The sequence below is a fragment of the Mucor mucedo genome (assembly GCF_025094135.1).
Source record: "Mucor mucedo strain NRRL 3635 chromosome Unknown EV154scaffold_39, whole genome shotgun sequence".
In the NCBI taxonomy this organism is placed as follows: Eukaryota; Fungi; Mucoromycota; class Mucoromycetes; order Mucorales; family Mucoraceae; genus Mucor; species Mucor mucedo.
In genome coordinates, this window is record NW_026252323.1 from 81,462 (window position 1) to 100,736 (window position 19,275).

The following is a 19,275-nucleotide window of genomic DNA, read 5'->3' on the forward strand; positions in this document are numbered from 1 at the left end:
TACGTAACGCATAAAAAAAAAAGAGGCCCTGAGAATGAACCCCCTTCAGTCTCTTGTTATCCTTAATGTATGCAAAATGTTAAGTATTTGTCATAATTAGGGTTTCTTTTTAATTAACGTTGAGCATATTACAATGTATGATTAATTGGGACATCCTTCTAATAAGCCAAACATCTTGATTTAGTAATTGATACAGAATCCCAACAGATGTTTCAATTTTCAAAAAATGATAAATTAGCCAAAATAGACAGAACAGTGTACGACATTACAAGAGAAATAAGGGGAGAAAAGAACCCAGGGGAAGTGATAGAGAGGGGGGGGGGAGGAGCCAAAAAAAACATATTTTCAATGTGTTACGTTGTCACACAAGCAAAAAAGCAATCTATTTTTACAAAGAGAAGGATGCCTGTCCGGTTTGACCTTTCCGGAGGGAGGGAAACCTTGTGTTCTAGGCTTTACAAGAGGAGATAAATATAAAAAAAAATACGGGCTGAATTCAAGTCATCTTTTTTTTTTTAAAGGAGTTATCGCGTGATGAGAGCCTAATTGGATGTTGTCACACAACGATTTTTAATTTTTTTTTTTAAATTGTTGAATATATATAGTTTTTTTTTTTTGGTTTTTTTTTAATAAAGGGGATTGTTCTTTTCCATGTATAAAAAGGGATAAGAAATATAAAATAATGAAAAAATAAAATAAAAAAACCTTAAAAGTAAATAATAACTACTCTGATGAAAAATGATGGGCGGAGAGAAATAATCAAAAAAAAAAGTGACAAGAAGAAAGAGATAAATTTTTCATTCTTGATGTAGCAAAAAAAAAAAAAAAATTAGCCCCTCCCTTTGCACTTTTTTTTTTTCAGGCTACAACATCTAAGGGAGTTTTAAGGTACATGACTTGCCAAAACAATGAAAATATGACAAATGACGATCCCGCAATGCAACAATGAATGAAAAAAAATCAAAAAAAACTCGATGCGAGTGTTATTGGCTGGGTAAAAACCCAGAATGGAGATGTCTTGTTATAAAAATAGCTTATTATTTCGTACTCCACATAAAGAAAATAACTCCTCTCTTTTTCCTCTCTCTCTCTCTTCTTCTCTTCTTCTTCTCTTCTTCTCTTTTATATTTTTCTGTTTTTTTATTTGCTGTTCTTCTTATATATCCCCACGAATACATCAGCATGCAAGAAGACTCGCGCACAGACCTTGTCTCTCTTTACAATGTTGGCGGTTCCGTACCAACAGAAGACACCATATCCAATTTATTGGCAAACAGATATAAACGTAACCTGCCTTACACACAACTCGGTTACTCTAACTTGGTTGTCGTCAACCCTTATCAGCACCTGGAACTGTTAAACGACGCTACTTTAAAATCATATGCTGAGATTGGATATAAAGACTTGTCTGAAGGCAAGCAATCATTACAACCTCATGTTTATGAACTCGCTACCAGAGTCTATTTCCATATGAGAAGAACCGGTGAAGATCAAAGTGTTATTTTAAGGTAAAAAAAAATTTTTTTTTTAGAGTTAAAAATAAAGCGGACTATTGATATGATTTTCTACTCTCTCATATTAGTGGTATTACGGGATCCGGAAAAAGTACTACGAGAACCCATTTTCTTTGTGAACTTTTACAACTGTCCACTCATAACAAGCGAGAGACGAAACTTTCGAGCCAAATCCAAAACGCCCTAGTAATTATTGAGGCTTTTGGTCATGCACGCACAACTCAAAATACGTCTGCTTCCAAGTTTGGTATGTTCCAGGAAGTCCAGTTTAATGAACGAGGTCGTATTTTAGGTACCAAGACAATGGCTTACCAGTTTGATAAATCAAGAGTCACACAGGTACCCCAACATGAACGTACCTATCATGTCTTTTATTCTCTCATGGCCGGTACCTCTATCGACGAAAAAAATGCCCTCCATATCAATTTTAAGCCCGAATATTTTAATTATCTCTCCCAATCCAATTGTATTTCTACCCCTGATTGGAACGACGAAATTAGATTTGCCGATTTAAAAAGTGCTCTTAAATTATGTGGCTTCAAGGCAAAAACAGTAACTCAGATATTTCAACTCTTGGCCGCTATCCTTCACATCGGTAACCTTCAGTTCATGGAAGGCACTGAAACACTGGCTCAAGAAGCTTGTATCGTCAAAAACACAGATGTTCTCGATATCGTCGCTGTCATGTTGGGTGTTTCCCCCTCTAAATTGGAAATGTGTTTGACCTACAAACTCAAATTGATCGGTAAAGAAGTATGTACCATGTTCCTCAACCCTCAAGCTGCTTCAGAACAACGAGATGATCTTGCTCGTGCGCTCTACAACGTCTTGTTCTTGTGGATTGTCGAATCTATCAACAGAAAGGTGTGTTACACAGGCACGGAACAACCCACCAATGTCGTTGGTATCATGGATCAATTCGGTTTCCAAAACTTTAGTGTCAACACTTTTGAAGAATTCTGTGTCAATTTCGCCAACGAACGTATGCATCATTTCTTGGTCAATGAAAACTTTGGAAACGATCAAGGTATCCATGCCATCATGTTGCGTGATGGTGTTCCTTTACCCACAGTCAAGGTTACCGATAACTCTGCTTGTCTTGAATTATTGATCGGTAAAGATAAGAAGCAACTGATTGAAGATGCCGTCAGTGGAGCTGAAAAGAAGGAAAAACTCAACAAATCTTCTTCTTTGGGCTTAACTGGTGTGGTTGGATTAATGGATAGAGATACAGCTAGACTTCAAAGTGGTGTCAGCGATGCCACCAACGCTAACTTCTTGGCCACTTTACAACGTCAATTCTCTAGTCACCCTTCATTATCAAGAGGATCACAAACTTATTCATTTGGTATCAACCATTTCTCTGGCACCGTTCATTACTCGGTCGACAACTTTTTAGAAAAGAATTTGGATGATCTTTCACCGGATTTCGTCAATATGCTTAGAGAAAGTAGTTCGAATTCCTTCTTGTCAGGTTTATTCCAAGGTACTGCCATGGCCACCGAATCACATCCCAAGGATGACCGTACCATTGTGAAGGCACAATTGTCTCGTAAACCTACACGTGCACCTTCCATGCGACGAAAGCCTACCAAGCGTCGACCTAACGCCGCCGGTGCCACCACTGCTACTGGTGAGTCTAACCCCATACCCGAAGACAACAATAGCAAGGAAATGCAAATCAAAAAAGCCGAAGAAGCTTATGAAAACATGGAACAAATGACCGTGGTAGACCAACTGTATATTACACTACGCGATATCACTTTTTCCATGGCAGATACCAAGATTTACAACATTATACATATTCGTCCCAACGATAGTCAATCACCCGAATACGATCATAATCGTGTTCGGTCCCAAATTCGGGCTTTCCTCTTACCCGATTTAGTCATACGCCATCAGTACGAGTATGCAAACTTTTATACAGTGGATGAGTTCGAGGAGCATTATAGTGGTTTCCTCACCTCTCTCAATATGACCGGATCGACTGCCAAGGAGAGAATACAACAAGCTTGTGTGGCCATGCATTGGTCCCCGCAAGCAGTATACGTTGGTCATGAAATGGTCTGGTTAAACTATCAGGTCTGGAAACAATTAGAGGATGGCTTACGCTCACTTGAAAAAGAAGATCGTGCTCGTGCCAAGGGACTTCTTCCTCCCGCGACAGAAGGCGGTGATGCTAGTCAAGGTCCGATTTCGGAAGCAAGTTACGATGCACAAGGTCAAAGAATGTTGGCTCCCTATGGCTATGCTCAACAAATGAATGATCCTTATTTACATTCTCCTGATCACGGTTTTGAAGATAATGCTAGTTACGCATATAGTGAAGATAAACGTGAAGCAGATGGAAGTCAATGGGGTGAAGAATCCGAATGGGGCATGAATGTGCTTTCTGAAGGGTAACAAATTTTTATTATAGAAAACTTACTATTAATAAGAAACCGAAAAAGCTAATCCTTTTTTTTTTTTTTGATAAAAATAGATTTGGTCCTAATATGGATATGAGTAAAATGATTGAAGATGTACAAGTACCTCAAATTGAAAATATTGAAGAAGTCCCAATCACATCTGTTCGTCGATGGTGGGTGCGCTTCGTCTGGCTTTGTACGTTTTGGATCCCCTCATTCTGTCTTAGTCTTTGTGGTAAAATGAAACGTTCGGATATTCAAATGGCATGGCGTGAAAAGGTCACACTTTGTATGGTCATTGGTATTATCTCGGGTATCATCTTATTTGTCATTGTCGGTCTTGGTGAAGTCATCTGTCCCGGTACCAAAAACATGTATTCTACAGTAAATGTGCAACAACACAATACCGAAGTAGATAATTATATCAGTTTTAGAGGTGTAGTCTATGATATTACTAAGTTTGCAAAGTCAAACCATGGTGTGACGGGTCTCATCGCTAGCCCAGATGGTATGACCATATTGGCAGGTATGGATCTCACCGGTTCTATTGCCCCTCCTTTGACTGCCGCCTGCGCTGGTTTGGTCACTAGTGCCGCAATCAAGATTCAATATAATTACACTGTCAACTTGGCTTCTACTTTCCTTCATTATTCCGGTGATCAATACGATCCTAGCGCCCCTATTGCCATGAAGGCAGATAATTGGTACACAGCTGTCTTTATGAAAAGAATGAATGAACAAAAGAAGGGAATCTTGGTACATAGTCTTGCTAACATTGCTGCCGATGCCGAAGGTTGGGGTCGTTCTGCCATGGCAATTGGAAACAAAGTGTATGATATTACCGATTACCTGACTACCATCACACAATTGGGTGACAATTACAAGTTTTTACCTGATGAGTTGACCGCCTTGTTTAGCAAGTATAAGGGAGCAGATGCTCAATCCTTTTGGGCAGATGCTATGGCACCTAATTCAGCTGAAGTACAACAAGAATCCATGAACTGTCTTAACAACTTTTTCTATATTGGTGATGTGGATCCTCGTGATACACCTGCTTGTATGTTCACCAATTACATGTTGTTAACCGCTGCTGTTCTCATGTGTTTTGTGGTCCTTGTCAAATTTTTGGCCGCCCTTCAATTCGGAAGTGCACCTACTCCTGAAGATCATGATAAATTTGTCATCTGTCAAGTTCCCTGTTATACCGAAGATGAAGATTCCTTGAAAAAGACCATTGATTCTCTTACAGTGATGAAATACGATGATAAACGTAAATTGTTGTTTATTATTGCTGATGGTATGGTTATGGGTAGTGGTAACGATCGTCCTACACCTCGTATAGTGCTTGATATTCTCGGTTATGATACCAAGAACGATCCTGAGCCTCTCATGTTCAAATCCGTAGGTGAAGGTGCTAAACAATTGAATTATGGTAAGGTCTATTCTGGTCTGTATGAATGTGAAGGTCATGTCGTACCTTATATTGTTGTTGCCAAGGTCGGTAAGGCCTCTGAACGTGCTAAACCTGGTAATCGTGGTAAACGTGATTCTCAAATGATCTGTATGAGTTTCCTTAACCGTGTCCATTTCGATGGTGAAATGACCCCTATGGAATTGGAAATGTATCATCAAATCAAGAACGTCATTGGTGTAAACCCTTCTTTCTATGAATATGTACTTATGGTGGATTCAGATACGGAAGTCATGCCTCAATCGCTTAGTTACTTGATCTCTTCTATGCTTCACGATGGTCGTATCATGGGTATTTGTGGTGAAACTGCTTTATCAAACGAAAATGAGTCTTGGACCACCATGATTCAAGTTTATGAATACTTTATTTCCCATTACTTGGCCAAGGCTTTCGAATCCCTCTTTGGTTCCGTCACTTGTTTACCTGGTTGTTTCTGTATGTACCGTGTACGTACACCTGTCAAGAACGAGCCTCTTATTATCTCCCCCCTTGTTGTCCACGCGTATGCTGAAAATCATGTCGATACCCTTCATAAGAAGAATTTGTTGTCACTTGGTGAGGATCGTTACTTGACCACCCTTATGATGAAGTATTTCCCTCAATACAAGATGAAGTTTACGCCTTATGCCATGTGTCGTACCGTCGCTCCTGATAAATGGCGTGTGTTGCTCTCTCAACGTCGTCGTTGGATTAACTCCACCATCCATAACTTGGCAGAAGTGGTTTTACTTCCTGATCTTTGTGGTTTCTGTTGTTTCTCCATGCGATTTGTCGTTTTGCTTGATTTGTTTGGTACTCTCTCTCTCCCTGTTTCATTTGCTTACTTGATTTATTTGATTTACGTCATGGCAGCTCATGCAGGTCCTTTCCCTACTTTGGCTATGGGTATGCTCGCTGGTCTTTACGCTCTTCAGATCTTGATCTTTATCTTGAAACGTCAATGGCAACATATCGGTTGGATGTTCTTCTATATCTTGGCGCTTCCCATTTATTCCTTCTTCTTGCCTCTCTACTCGTTCTGGCACATGGATGATTTCTCTTGGGGTAACACTCGTGTGGTCGTAGGTGAAAGTCAACGTAAGATTATTGTGACTGATGAAGAAAAGTTCGATGAAAAGATGATTCCCTTAAAGAAATGGAGTGTCTATGAACAAGAACTTTGGGAAATGGGATCTCAAGGCACACGTGATACGGGTATGAGCGGCAATACGTATAATAGTTACAACGCAGGTGTTCCTCCTGGTTATGATAATCGCAGTCAATACAGCTCAACGTCTGGTAATGGTGGTGATTATGATTATTATCGTGATGGCAAGAAGAATGAAAAGCCTCGCTCTCGTGCAGCTTATGCTCATACCACTGGTACAGGTTCTGTAATTGGATCTGAATACGGAGGACATAATGGCGGTATGAATCAACAAACAATGATGTCTGAATATAACCGTAGTATGATGGGTACACCTCCACCTGGTATGCAGATGCGACCCATGTCCTATGCAAGTTCAGCTAATCCCGATTATATGAGCCAAATTCAACCAATGATGATGGATCCTGCTTATGGTATGATGCAGTCCGATATGCATGGTGCTGGAGGAGGACCTGGCATGTATAATAATACACCTTCTCATATGTCTGGTACATTTGATCATATGGGAGCTCCCTCACCCGCATTTGGTAGTCGAGCTCGTAACGCATCGTATGATCGCGGAAGCAACCTTTCTGCTACCAACCTGTTGGGACAACACAGTGAATACGATATACCCATGGGTAATGTTAGTCAAGTATCTGTACCCCCCATGATACCTGCTGGCTTCCCTACAGATGATGAAATCCTTAGTGAGATCAAAAACATTTTGGCCACTGCTAATCTGATGAGCATCACCAAGAAACAAGTGCGTGAACAACTTTCGGACATGTTTGGCTTTGACATGAATTTCAAGAAAGACTTTATCAATAGCAGTATTGAATACATCCTTCAAGGACGTTTATAAAATATTATTTTTTTACCTTTTTAGATTCTCTCTCTCTCTCTCTCTCTCTCTCTCTTCCTTTTTTAATATATTTCTTTTCATCTCATTTTAATTATTTTTTTTTCTTTCTTCTCCCCCCCCACCCCTAAAAAAAAAGGTGTAAATAAATTTTTTATTACTTAATCTCGTTTTGAACTAACATGGCATAATGACATTATGTCAGGTGTAAAATCGGGTCAACTAACCAAAAAAGATTATTCTATTGGATTCAAACAAACAGCTGGTTAGTGTCGTTCACAACCAGCATATTGTTCTTTCCAATAGTAGTAAGAGCAAGCCAAAGACGCTATCCTCTTTTTAACATAACGGACAAATGGAAACTTAAGCTAAGTAATGGGGCACCCTTGGTAGATATATGCAGAAGATTTACGTGATAATTTACGTGTTGTGGGTAGAATTGGACTGGCTACAATCTAAATCGGTTACAAAAAATTACCAGGAAATACCACCATTCAGACAATGTCACTCAAACTCTTGGTACAAACCAGGTTTTCAAGGGAACACAAAATCACATCATTATTTTAATCCTATCGCCCGTCCCCTTGGATTGCTTAGCGTGTCATTACCACTAAACTGTCAGTTTATCACTTGAACTCTTAAAATCAGCCTTATAGGTAAGATACCTTCGGTAAAAAGTAATGTATTGTAAATCGTATACCCATAAGAAGCCAATATTTTGTACCATGCTTTTAAAGGTCATATTTTACGACCGAGAGGTTATATCGATTTCATCATTTTTCGGGTATGGAAGGCAAAAGAATTTTTGAAAAAAATTTAACATCGTGAGTTATTGTGAAATTTAACTTGATATAACGTATTAGCAATAGTTCTGACTTCAATAATTCATTGTTTTTTGACATTTGGGCTTAGTTCATGCACATTTGATGGCAGACAAGCTGTTTTATCCGATATAACCAATTGCTCGTTTATTGAATTAAAACGCAAGTATACTTTACAGAGCCGATATGATTGTTCATGAGATTTTAAAAAGGTTTTAAGCAAATCAATCGAAGTAGATCAGGCGCCTCAAACTTTAAGTGTTTTTGATAATGTAAATCATGTAAATATAGGTTGAATAGCTGGCTTAAATAAATATGATTGTCAGTATACTTATTATGAAATACAATTAGTTTTTTTTTTTTGATTTTTACAAAATTTATATAATATATGTAAAAATTGTGACGCAAGTTCTCTTCTGATCACACCATTCAAATTTAAGAGTTGCCGATGGATATAGTTAGCTACCTGCTGTTAAAATTACTTATGGAAAGCCTATTATTTGGTAGCTTTATCAGAATTCTATCGCTGAAAAAATTTCTATAAATATGACTTGTTATCATTTTCCGTTTGAATCATATATATCATCAATCATAATATATTTTTATTTAATGTCTGAACAATACCTAGAAGTAAATGGCGCCAATCTTTGCTACGAGATTGAAGGAAGCGGTCCTTATATTGTATTCGTCGCTGGTGGAAATGGTGGTCATCGTTTATTTAGACGCATTCGTGATATTTTGACCAAACATTTTACTGTGGTCTTGTATGACCGACGTGGCTACTTTCGAAGCAAGCTTACCGGCCCTCAAGACTATAAAAAAAATGTGGAAGCCAATGTCGAAGATCTATACCGATTGATGAAACATATCACAGATGAAAAATTCGTTATATTTGGTATTAGTGGGGCTGGGCCTATTATATTCAAATATTTGGTTACTTACCCCGAAACAATTTCTAAAATGATTGCCCATGAACCCGTATATTTTCCGGAGAACTTTCCAAGAAAAAAAGACGTACAAAATTTCCACAATCATTTACACCGATTGCTACATTATGAAGGTCGAAATGCTAGTATGGCGCTGATCGGGACGGAATATTTTAACGAAGCAGACTCTTACATACTGGTCCATAATCAGAAGAGCGATAAAACAAACAATTGGACCTATTGGATCGAGCACGAATGTTGTGAAGATCCGTTTATAAATATTGATCTAAATTCGATAAAAGCTCAAAGTAGAAAGCTGATGTTTTTAAATGGTCAAGACTGCAGGGGATATTTTGTTCAAGAGCCAGGAAAGTTTATTGCTGAAGCTATAGGAAAAGAGACATACACCCTTCCCGGTGGACATATTGGCTTTTATACTCACTCCAAAGAATTTGCTGCAGAATTGATTAAGCTATGTCAAGTAAATTCTATCATAGGATATCAACCAAAGTTATAGAATATTTAATTTTACTCAGCATAATTAAAAACCTTTTTAAAATAAAACTCATTGTATCTCAGTGACAAAATACTTAAAAACTTTCTGAAGCTACATGTTCAAGTTTAAGAAAAATTGTTTAACATAAGCGATAAGTTATCATTAAAGGCCATGTTGCATTTCATCATTAATATCGATATCTTCTTTAAAATTTCTTAACGGGCCTCAAAACTAAAAAAAAGGGTCTAAATTTAATTTATTGTAATAAAACGTAATTTATGAGTACCGGAAAAATTGGATATGCGTTTGTAGATTGCCTTTTAAATTACAACTTTCAGTTATTAGACTATTATGTGCGTTTGCAATCAACAGATCCAAAATGTGAACCGATACTGTTGTACTGGCGTGACATCCCTTTTTCACTAGCAGTTCGAAAATGTTTAGTTTAAGACAAAAAACTAGTACTTTTTGATAGTACAGTATACAAAATATGGAGCCTTCGTTACCAAAAAAAAAAAAAAAAAAAAAAAAAAGTTGTAAATAAACCATTTCATTGTACTCATTAGGTTCCATATTTCTTACAAAAGCATTTATCAAAATTTTGACAGGTCAACCCTCTCCCAAGTAATTAACCAAAGATATAAACCTTCAAACGCAGCCTATATACGTATTTTACTAATCCTGAATAAAGTTGCTCTTACTTATAACTGTAATTTATCTTTGTAAATTTGAGACATAATAATATGTTACCCTCTTCATTTAGCGTATTTATTTTAGTACATGCAATGTTTTAATTCTTATAAGAAACGTACCTTTCTTCAAAAGATAGGTATATCTAGCTTGTTACATGGGTTTTTACGTTGTATATATACTTTACCGGTTTTGACATTGTGTAAATACTCTATTGGTGTTTACATGATGTATAATGCAAGTGATCCCATAATATGCAATTTTATGCAGAGCAAAATATCATTATTTATAGCTTTTTTTGTAGTGATAAACATACTTCAATATGATTTCAAATATTAAAAACTCAATTTTTGAACATACCCTACCGCATTTCATAAAAATACAAAAACATTGAATGATCTTGTTATGCTCGTCATTGTTTCTAGGGATATCAGGTTTGGTCGTTTTTTATGAAATTACAGGTTTTGGCATACTTTTTAATCAGTCGTCCCCAAATTCACAAAAAGTGATCAAATGTTTTTTTACCTAATTCTATGCAGCATGCAAGTATAATAGATACCCAATCGACGTACTTTTCTGATGATTTTTTCTTAATGGAATTTCCTTTTTTTAAGAGAGAAGCTACAAACAAACTGATCAAACCGAAATCGTTGTTTCTGACAAATGTCTTTGACAATAAAAGGTTTAATAATAGGGGTCCTCAGTCATCGAAGCTTTAAAAATATTATTAAAATAAGCTCGTTCAACGAAAAATTTAAAAAATTATGATTGGCCAATTTTTATTCGAAAACATTATTTTTTTAAAACTTTGACGACTGAGGACCCCTAATGTAATATGTAATTTAAAGGTGAAATATTATCAATTGAAGCAACGTACATGGTTTTTGCTATTTAGCTCAAAAATTTCGGTATTTAGTATCAATTGAACGCCGACAATGTTAGTATCACCAATATCAATTTAACCTTCAATATTTTTTTATGACTGCAGGTAATTGGTTCGATCAACAGGATAGTGTTTGCATATATGATCAATTAAGAATTTGTATACAACATCTTAAGTTAAACTCTTAAAATCTATGTAAAATTGGTTAAAAACTACGTACAAAACAGCCTGTTTTCCTTCTATTTTATCTTAGTAATATTTAAATCATAACATATTCTTACCTTACAATGTCTGAACAATATTTGCAGGTAAACGGCGCCAATCTTTGTTACGAGATTGAAGGAAGCGGTCCTTATATTGTATTCGTCGCTGGTGGAAATGGTGGTCATCGTTTATTTAGACGCATTCGTGATATTTTGACCAAACATTTTACTGTGGTCTTGTATGACCGACGTGGCTACTTTCGAAGCAAGCTTACCGGTCCTCAAGACTATAAAAAAAATGTGGAAGCCAATGTCGAAGATCTATACCGATTGATGAAACATATCACAGATGAAAAATTCGTTATATTTGGTATTAGTGGGGCTGGGCCTATTATATTCAAATATTTGGTTACTTACCCCGAAACAATTTCTAAAATGATTGCCCACGAGCCCGTATATTATTCAAAAAAATTTTCAGGTACAAAAGACATGCAAGATTTCTATAATTATCTATACAGATTGCTACATTATGAAGGTCGAAATGCTAGTATGGCGCTAGTCGGGAAGAAATACTTTAATGAAGCAGACTCTGACATATTGGTCCGTAATCAGAGAAACGACAAGACAAACAATTGGGATTATTGGATCGAGCACGAAATTTGTGAGGATCCATTTATACACATCGATTTGAAATTGTTGAAAGCTCAAAGTGCAAAGCTGATATTCTTAGATGGAAAAGACTGCAGAGGATATTTTGTTCAAGAGCCAGGAAAGTTTATTGCTGAAGCTATAGGAAAAGAGACATACACCCTTCCCGGTGGACATATTGGCTTTTATACTCACTCCAAAGAATTTGCTGCAGAATTGATTAAGCTATGTCAAGTAAATTCTATCATAGGATATCAACCAAAGTTATAGAATATTTAATTTTACTCAGCATAATTAAAAACCTTTTTAAAATAAAACTCTTTGTATCTCAGTGACAAAATACTTATAAACTTTCTGAAGCTACATGTTCAAATTTAAGAAAAATTGTTTTACACAAGCGATAAGTTATCATTAAAGGTCATATTGCATTTCATCATTAATATAGATATCTTCTTTAGAAAATTCGTAAGGAGCCTTAAAACTATAAAAAAGGGTAAAAAGTTACTTTTGAGATTCAATTTGTTTTGATTAACCGTAACTTATGAGTGCCGAAGAATTGGACATGCATTTGTAGATTGCCTTTTTAAAGTACAACTTTGAATCATTAGACTATTATATGGATTCGCAATCGGAACTATTATACTGGCGTGATCTATTTTAACATCCCTTTTTCCCTAACAGTTTAAAAATAATCAGGTTAAAACAAAAATCTAGTATTTTATATTAATGCAGTATAGTAACAAAAAAGGATCATTCGTTACATAAAAAGTGGTAAATAAATATTTTTTGTTTTATTTTACGCATCGGGTGATTCATATTTTTTACAAAAGCATTCATCAAAATTTTGACAAGTTAATTTTCTTCTAGTATATAGTTAACTAAAAATATAAAACCTTCAAACGCAGCCTATTATAAATGCATATTTTACTATCTAATCTTGAAAACAATTGCTCTTACTTATAATTGAAAGCCATCATTGTAAATTTGAGGTATAAGCTACCCTCTTCATACCCCGTTTTTTTATAGTACACGATATTCTAACTTTTATAAGAAACTTACCGTATTCTTAATTTAAATACTTATGTATTCAAAATAAATATAGCTTATTTCAAATATTTTTACGTTGTATATATATTTTACCGGTCTTTACATTGTCTAAATACCCCATCAGTGTTTACATGGTATATTATACAAGTAAACCCATAATATGCAATTTTATGCACAGCGACATATAATTGTTTATACATAGCTTATTCTTGCAACACCTATTGTATTTGCAATGTAAAAAAAATTCCATTATTGATTTCTAGTATTGAAAAACTCTATATCTAAAAATCTCGTGTTGTATTTTTAACAAACACACAAAATAGTGGAAAGCGGAATGACTTTTTATGTTCGTCATTGTTTCTACGGATGTTAGGCTTGGTTATTTTTAGTGAAATTATATGGTTTGGCATTTGAACTACCGCGCCTGCTTTTTAACTAGTCGTCCCGATATTGAAAAAAAGTGATCAAATGTTTTTTTACCTAATTCTATGCAGCATGCAAATATAACAGATACCCAATCGATGTACTTTTCCGATGATCTTTTTAGGGGAATCCCCCCTTTTTTTAAGAGAAAAGCTACGAACAAACTGATCGAACCGAAATCATTGTTTCTGACAGATGTCTTTTAATAATATGCAGTCTAATAATGCAATATGTAGTTTTGAAGGCAGGATATTATCAATTGATAAAAAATACGCGGCTGTTGTTATTTGGTTCAAAAATTACGATATTCAGTAGTAGATGAGCAATTTTCTCATGCCAACAGTGCTAACATCACTCCCGCCAGTACGCAAATAACTTTCAGTAATTTTTAATGACTGCAGGTGATTGATTCGATTAGCAGGATAGTGTTTTCCTATATGATCAATCGAATCTTTGTATACAACATTTTAAGTTAAACTCTTAAAATCTATGTAAAATTGGTTAAAAACTACATACAAAACAGCCTGTTTTCCTTCTATTTTATCTTAGTAATATTTTAATCATAACATATTCTTACCTTACAATGTCTGAACAATATTTGCAGGTAAACGGCGCCAATCTTTGTTACGAGGTTGAAGGAAGCGGTCCTTATATTGTATTTGTCGCTGGTGGAAACGGTGGCCACCGGTTGTTTAAACGAATTCGGGATCTCTTAGTAAAACATTTTACTGTTGTCTTGTACGATCGGCGTGGTTATTTTCGAAGCGAGCTTACAGGTCCTCAAGATTATACTAGAGTTATTGATGATAACGTTGACGATCTTTACAGCCTAATGAAACATGTTACAAATGAGAAGTTTATAATTTTTGGTATTAGTGCATCAGGTCCCATAGTGTTCAGATATTTGGTCAATTACCCTGAAACAGTTTCTACAATGTTCATACATGAGCCGTTTTGGTATCTCCAAAACTATTCAAAGACGAAACAGGTCCAAGACTTTCATTATCTTCTGTATAGAGTGTTCCATTACGAAGATAGAAACGCTAGTATGAAATTACTTGGTAAGAGCATTTTTAATGAACTGGATTATCAGATTTTAGTTCGCAATCAAAGAAATGACAAGACGAACAACTGGAGCTACTGGCTTGAGCATGAATGCTGTGAAAGTCCGTTCGTAAAACTAGATATGGATCTGGTAAAAGTTCATAAAAACAAGCTAATATTTTTGCGTGGTGAAGAATCAAACGGATTTTCTATATCCGAACCAGGAGCCTTCATTGCAAAAACCTTAGGAAAAGATACATATCTTTTACCCGGTGGTCATATTGGGTTTTATACTCACTCCGAAGCCTTTGCCGTAGATTTTATTAACCTTTGCCAAGTAAACTCTATAGTCAAGTACCAACCAAAGTTGTAAAACATCTAATTTTGAGTAATGAAACCTAGCTTGCGTCACTTAATAAACATTTATTTATCCTATATTTCATCAGCGACGCCCTTAAGATTTCTATAGTTGTGTTTGCTTTATACATGTGTTGCTAATACGATAAATTATGTATTGTCTGTAAATTAAACAAAGCAAATTCGTTGTGTAAAACTTTTGGAAGTCTAAGCATATTGTATTATAATGATTTTTAATCAGGAAAGTACACGGTCTCGAAAAAAAAAGGCTTTAGGAACAGTAAATATAATTGATGGTAAATATGCTTTTAAAAAACCAACTTTTTTAAATTACCTGTTAAGAGTGAGGTTTAAACTTGTCTTAAACAAATATGCCAAAAATCCCAATTTTAGGCATTAATATTATTGCCAAAAAATCACGGGGTATTCTTGGCGCACCTGCTGGCGCACCCAAATCGGGCTTTAAAGTATAATTCTTACGTAATATATTCATTTTGGGTGCGCGAAAGCAATGCACCGAGCTATTACATAATATTTTTATTTTATGTGCGCGGAATGGGTGCGTCAAGAAAGGGACAACGTATTTGTACTATATTTTATACGCAACAGTACTTTGCTCAAGGAGATCCCTTCTTAAAATTTCAGTCCTATATACATCTATCAAAAAATGGACATTTTTGAAGTAACAGAATAAAGTAATCGCGAATGGTCGAAACCTTTGGAATCGTAAGTACTTTTACTATTATTGTGCATTCGCGTTCCATTGCCGACGTGTATGAAAGAAAGCATAACATGGTATTCGTTACTGTCGGATTAAAGCTAAAAAGAAATGACATCTTCTTAGTTTAAAAGTAGTTTGGTGAAAACAAAGTAGCCGAACAGTAAAATATGTATTGCTAATTGTTAATCTTTATCATAAGCATGCTATGAAAGAATAACTTGATCTATGTGAAACTGATTATATGCGTCAATCTTATAAGATTTCAAAAAAAAAATAATGGTGGGACCTGTGATTTTTAAAGAAGGCCTTATTGTATTTAAGTAAGACATAAATACGATCTGCCATAGCGCATGCTTCGCTTGACGCACCCATTCCGCGCACATAAAATAAAAATATTATGTAATAGCTCGGTGCATTGCTTTCGCGCACCCAAAATGAATATATTACGTAAGAATTATACTTTAAAGCCCGATTTGGGTGCGCCAGCAGGTGCGCCAAGAATACCCCAAAATCACTTGAGAAAATCACTTATTACAAATTGAATTCATAGCAGCGGTAATTGAAATGAACATAAATTATTCGTTCCGCGAGACCGGACTTATGCAAAAAAATTAATTTGACTCCTCTGGATTTCACGTCTGACGATTATCCGCTTTTCAAACTCTTAAAAATGACAGCCTCTTCAAACTTTAAGCCGTACTTTTCATATTTAGATTTTTGTGATACTGAAGATTTTAATGCTGGAAAGATACAGAACGTTTATTTCTAGAAATGTTTATCTTCATATTATTTGGGCTAGACTTACATATAACAACAAAATAAATCCTTTCACAATTGAATATATCAACAGTATTTTTACGAGAAGCACGGGTTTGTCAACTAAGTGTATGCTGAACAAAAGTTTCATCAGATATTTAAAAATTGGAACAAGATTTACAATTGTATAATATAAATTTTAGAAGGCACAAAAACTTCAGATTACGAACTAGTATAATTTTAATAAGAATTTTACACATCTCCGACTTTAAGACTTCTAAAAGCAAACCTGAGACTGCAACAGCACATGTTATTACACAATCTCTTGTTTTGTAACTGACAAATTACATCTTTAATCTTAAAAATATACAAATCCAATTTGATAATATTAAGAAAAAAGTGATAAAAGCAGCTTCTTAATCCACTTCACTGTCGATTAATTAATTATAAGCAATCAAAGTAATGACAGAACAATATTTAGAGGTAAAAGGTGCAAAAATTTTCTACGAGGTTGAAGGGAACGGCCCTTATATCCTATTTGTCCCTGGCGCAAATGGTGACCATCGAGTATTTGTACGCATAAGAAAACTTCTGGTTAGATACTTTACTGTTGTTCTGTACGATCGACGTGGATACTCCTGCAGCAAGATTATAGGACCTCAAGATTATTCCAATAATGTTGAAACTAATACCGAGGACATACATACGTTGATGAATCATTTAACAGATGAATCTTTTTCAATATTTGGTATCAGTGGTGCCGGGTCTATTATATTTAACTATCTGAATACTTACCCTGGAACAGTTCGCACTGTTTTTGCCCATGAACCCCTTACTTTTTTGAACATTTTTCCGAATGTAAAAGAAGTTCAAGGTTTTTACAATGCATTGTACCGGGTTTTTCACAAAGAAGGCAAAAATGCAGCTGTGATAATATATGGGAAGAAGTTTTTCAATGCCTTAGATCACAACCTATTTGTTCGTAATTTAAATGAGGATGAAAAAGTAAAAACCAACTGGGATTACTTTTTTGAGCATGAATTTTGTGAAGACCCGTTCGTTTGCGTTGATTTAGATTTGCTAAGAACTCACAAGGAAAAGTTGATATTTTTACACGGCGAAGAATCAATTGGATATCTCTGTTATGAACCGGGTGCATTTATCGCAAAAGAACTAGGAGAAGAAACAATTCAGTTTCCCGGTGGTCATAATGGATTTTACACTCATTCGAAAGCTTTTGAAATAAGTTTTATAAAGCTTTGCCAAGAAATTTCCCTCGTAGAATATCATCCAAAAATTTAGTATCTAACATTCATGTTTCTCTTGACAGGTATAAATTTTTATATAATAAACATCATTTTATTTTTAACTTGTGATGAATTAATTGGGATTAAAATTTACTCTTGGTTTTTTATTCGTAGTTTTCTATAACCTGAGAGTGGATTCTGGAATACAAATTCAATGTTGGGTCACGATTCTCCGGGAAAGCAGGAACTTCATGTATTTGATCGGATGCACACACATTGATGCGTTACTGTAAATGCAAAGCATTGTTAGAAAAACAGCAGAAAATAAAACCCAAAAATATACAAGCGAGATAAATACCACACATATTTTCATTATGAGCTGCCTACAAGTCGCATGAAATTGGCTCCGGTAATATTTTTATGATGATATTGCCCTCCTGAAATGGTTTGATCTTTAATCGTTCTCCGTATAAATGATTGTACCTCATGTGTTAATATGACTGATTTTCTGTTTATCTCTGTAAATATTGAATTCTGCATCTATAATATCATATACATTTCTTACCGATTTAACTCTTAACAGTTTACGGATTTAACTATTCTGCCAAATTCGAAAGGACAACATATAAAGGTAGACTTATTTTTTCTCTAAATACGTATACCAAATTATAAGCAAAATAAAAAGCTAGAATATCTAATGACTGAACAGTACATACAGGTTAACGGTGCTAATATTTGCTACGAAGTTGAAGGAACTGGTCCTTATATAATTTTTATTGCTGGAGGTAATGGCGGGCATTTATTGTTTAAACGCATTCGTGCTCTTTTGGTAAAACATTTTACTGTTGTCTTGTATGATCGGCGAGGATACTTTCGGAGCAAGCTTACTGGTCTACAAGATTATACAAAAAATGTCGAGACTAATGTCGAAGATCTGTATATATTAACGAGAAAGATAACTGATAAGAAGATCATACTGTTCGGTATAAGTGGCTCAGCTGCAATCGCATTTAAATATTTGGTTGATCACCCTGAAACCGTTTCGAAGTTCTTTATTCACGAGCCACTTTTGTATTTGGAAAATTTCCCAAATGTGAAGGATGTTCGAGCATTTCATTACTACATATATCGCATTTTTCATACTGAAGGTAAAAGTGCTTGTATGAATATTGCCGGAGATTTTTATTTCAATGAGTTGGACCAGCACATCCTGACTCGTAATCAGAAGAACGAGAACATAAACAACTGGAATTACTGGATTGAGCATGAATTCTGTGAAGATTTGTTCACTGCTATTGACTTGGATTTGGTAAAAGTCCAGGACGACAAATTGATATTTTTACATGGAGCTGAATCTAAAGAAAACTTTATTCATGAACCTGGATCCTTCATTGCTAAATATTTGGGAAAAGATAATTTACAACTTCCTGGTGGGCATATTGGATTTTATACACGTTCTAAAGAATTTGCAATTGATTTTCTGGAGCTCTGCCGAGAAAACTTTCTCCTAAAATATTAACCAAAATTATAAGTTATATTTTTTTTTTTAATTTATATTAGCTACATCCTTAACTACTTTCGAAATAAAACTTTGTTGGAGACATTTTTGATTCAATCAGTTTCGAATAATAA

The 19,275-nt window shown here is 35.2% G+C and overlaps 6 protein-coding genes across 6 annotated transcripts; all 6 read left to right on the forward strand.

The window, feature by feature from the left end:
* Nucleotides 1–1,015: 1,015 nt before the first annotated feature.
* EV154DRAFT_442353 (chitin synthase) lies at nucleotides 1,016–7,444 on the forward strand. The gene is made up of 4 exons (XM_051596985.1): nucleotides 1,016–1,508; nucleotides 1,583–3,913; nucleotides 3,997–7,139; nucleotides 7,176–7,444. The coding sequence occupies exons 1-4, from the start codon at nucleotides 1,183–1,185 to the stop codon at nucleotides 7,382–7,384; spliced, it is 6,009 nt and encodes a 2,002-aa protein (XP_051458263.1). The 5' UTR covers nucleotides 1,016–1,182; the 3' UTR covers nucleotides 7,385–7,444.
* Nucleotides 7,445–8,801: 1,357 nt separating this feature from the next.
* On the forward strand, nucleotides 8,802–9,709 carry EV154DRAFT_506686 (Alpha/Beta hydrolase protein). The gene has a single exon (XM_051601312.1). The coding sequence runs from the start codon at nucleotides 8,812–8,814 to the stop codon at nucleotides 9,643–9,645; it is 834 nt and encodes a 277-aa protein (XP_051458264.1). The 5' UTR covers nucleotides 8,802–8,811; the 3' UTR covers nucleotides 9,646–9,709.
* A 1,774-nt stretch (nucleotides 9,710–11,483) lies between these two features.
* On the forward strand, nucleotides 11,484–12,382 carry EV154DRAFT_506687 (Alpha/Beta hydrolase protein; the record flags this gene model as incomplete). Its single annotated transcript, XM_051601313.1, has 1 exon — nucleotides 11,484–12,382. A coding segment is annotated over one exon (835 nt), but the record flags the coding sequence as incomplete, so codon positions are not given.
* Nucleotides 12,383–14,101: 1,719 nt separating this feature from the next.
* Nucleotides 14,102–15,392, forward strand: EV154DRAFT_551174 (Alpha/Beta hydrolase protein; the record flags this gene model as incomplete). Its single annotated transcript, XM_051604964.1, has 3 exons — nucleotides 14,102–14,899; nucleotides 15,161–15,215; nucleotides 15,313–15,392. The coding sequence occupies 3 exons, from the start codon at nucleotides 14,102–14,104 to the stop codon at nucleotides 15,390–15,392; spliced, it is 933 nt and encodes a 310-aa protein (XP_051458266.1).
* Nucleotides 15,393–16,675: 1,283 nt separating this feature from the next.
* On the forward strand, nucleotides 16,676–17,782 carry EV154DRAFT_506690 (Alpha/Beta hydrolase protein). The gene has a single exon (XM_051601314.1). It carries the CDS (start codon nucleotides 16,859–16,861, stop codon nucleotides 17,696–17,698), a length of 840 nt encoding a protein of 279 aa, XP_051458267.1. The 5' UTR covers nucleotides 16,676–16,858; the 3' UTR covers nucleotides 17,699–17,782.
* Nucleotides 17,783–18,147: 365 nt separating this feature from the next.
* On the forward strand, nucleotides 18,148–19,245 carry EV154DRAFT_207543 (Alpha/Beta hydrolase protein). The gene is made up of 2 exons (XM_051594370.1): nucleotides 18,148–18,163; nucleotides 18,227–19,245. Exon 2 carries the CDS (start codon nucleotides 18,341–18,343, stop codon nucleotides 19,160–19,162), a length of 822 nt encoding a protein of 273 aa, XP_051458268.1. The 5' UTR covers nucleotides 18,148–18,163; nucleotides 18,227–18,340; the 3' UTR covers nucleotides 19,163–19,245.
* Nucleotides 19,246–19,275: the final 30 nt, after the last annotated feature.

Coding starts and splice junctions, on each gene's coding strand:
- EV154DRAFT_506686 (XM_051601312.1), top strand. CDS start 8,812: ATGTCTGAACAATACCTAGAAGTAAATGGCGCCAATCTTTGCTACGAG.
- EV154DRAFT_442353 (XM_051596985.1), top strand. CDS start 1,183: ATGCAAGAAGACTCGCGCACAGACCTTGTCTCTCTTTACAATGTTGGC. Junction 3,914..3,996: donor ATGAATGTGCTTTCTGAAGG/GTAACAAATTTT, acceptor TGATAAAAATAG/ATTTGGTCCTAATATGGATA. Junction 7,140..7,175: donor CAACCTGTTGGGACAACACA/GTGAATACGATA, acceptor ATGTTAGTCAAG/TATCTGTACCCCCCATGATA.
- EV154DRAFT_207543 (XM_051594370.1), top strand. CDS start 18,341: ATGACTGAACAGTACATACAGGTTAACGGTGCTAATATTTGCTACGAA.
- EV154DRAFT_506690 (XM_051601314.1), top strand. CDS start 16,859: ATGACAGAACAATATTTAGAGGTAAAAGGTGCAAAAATTTTCTACGAG.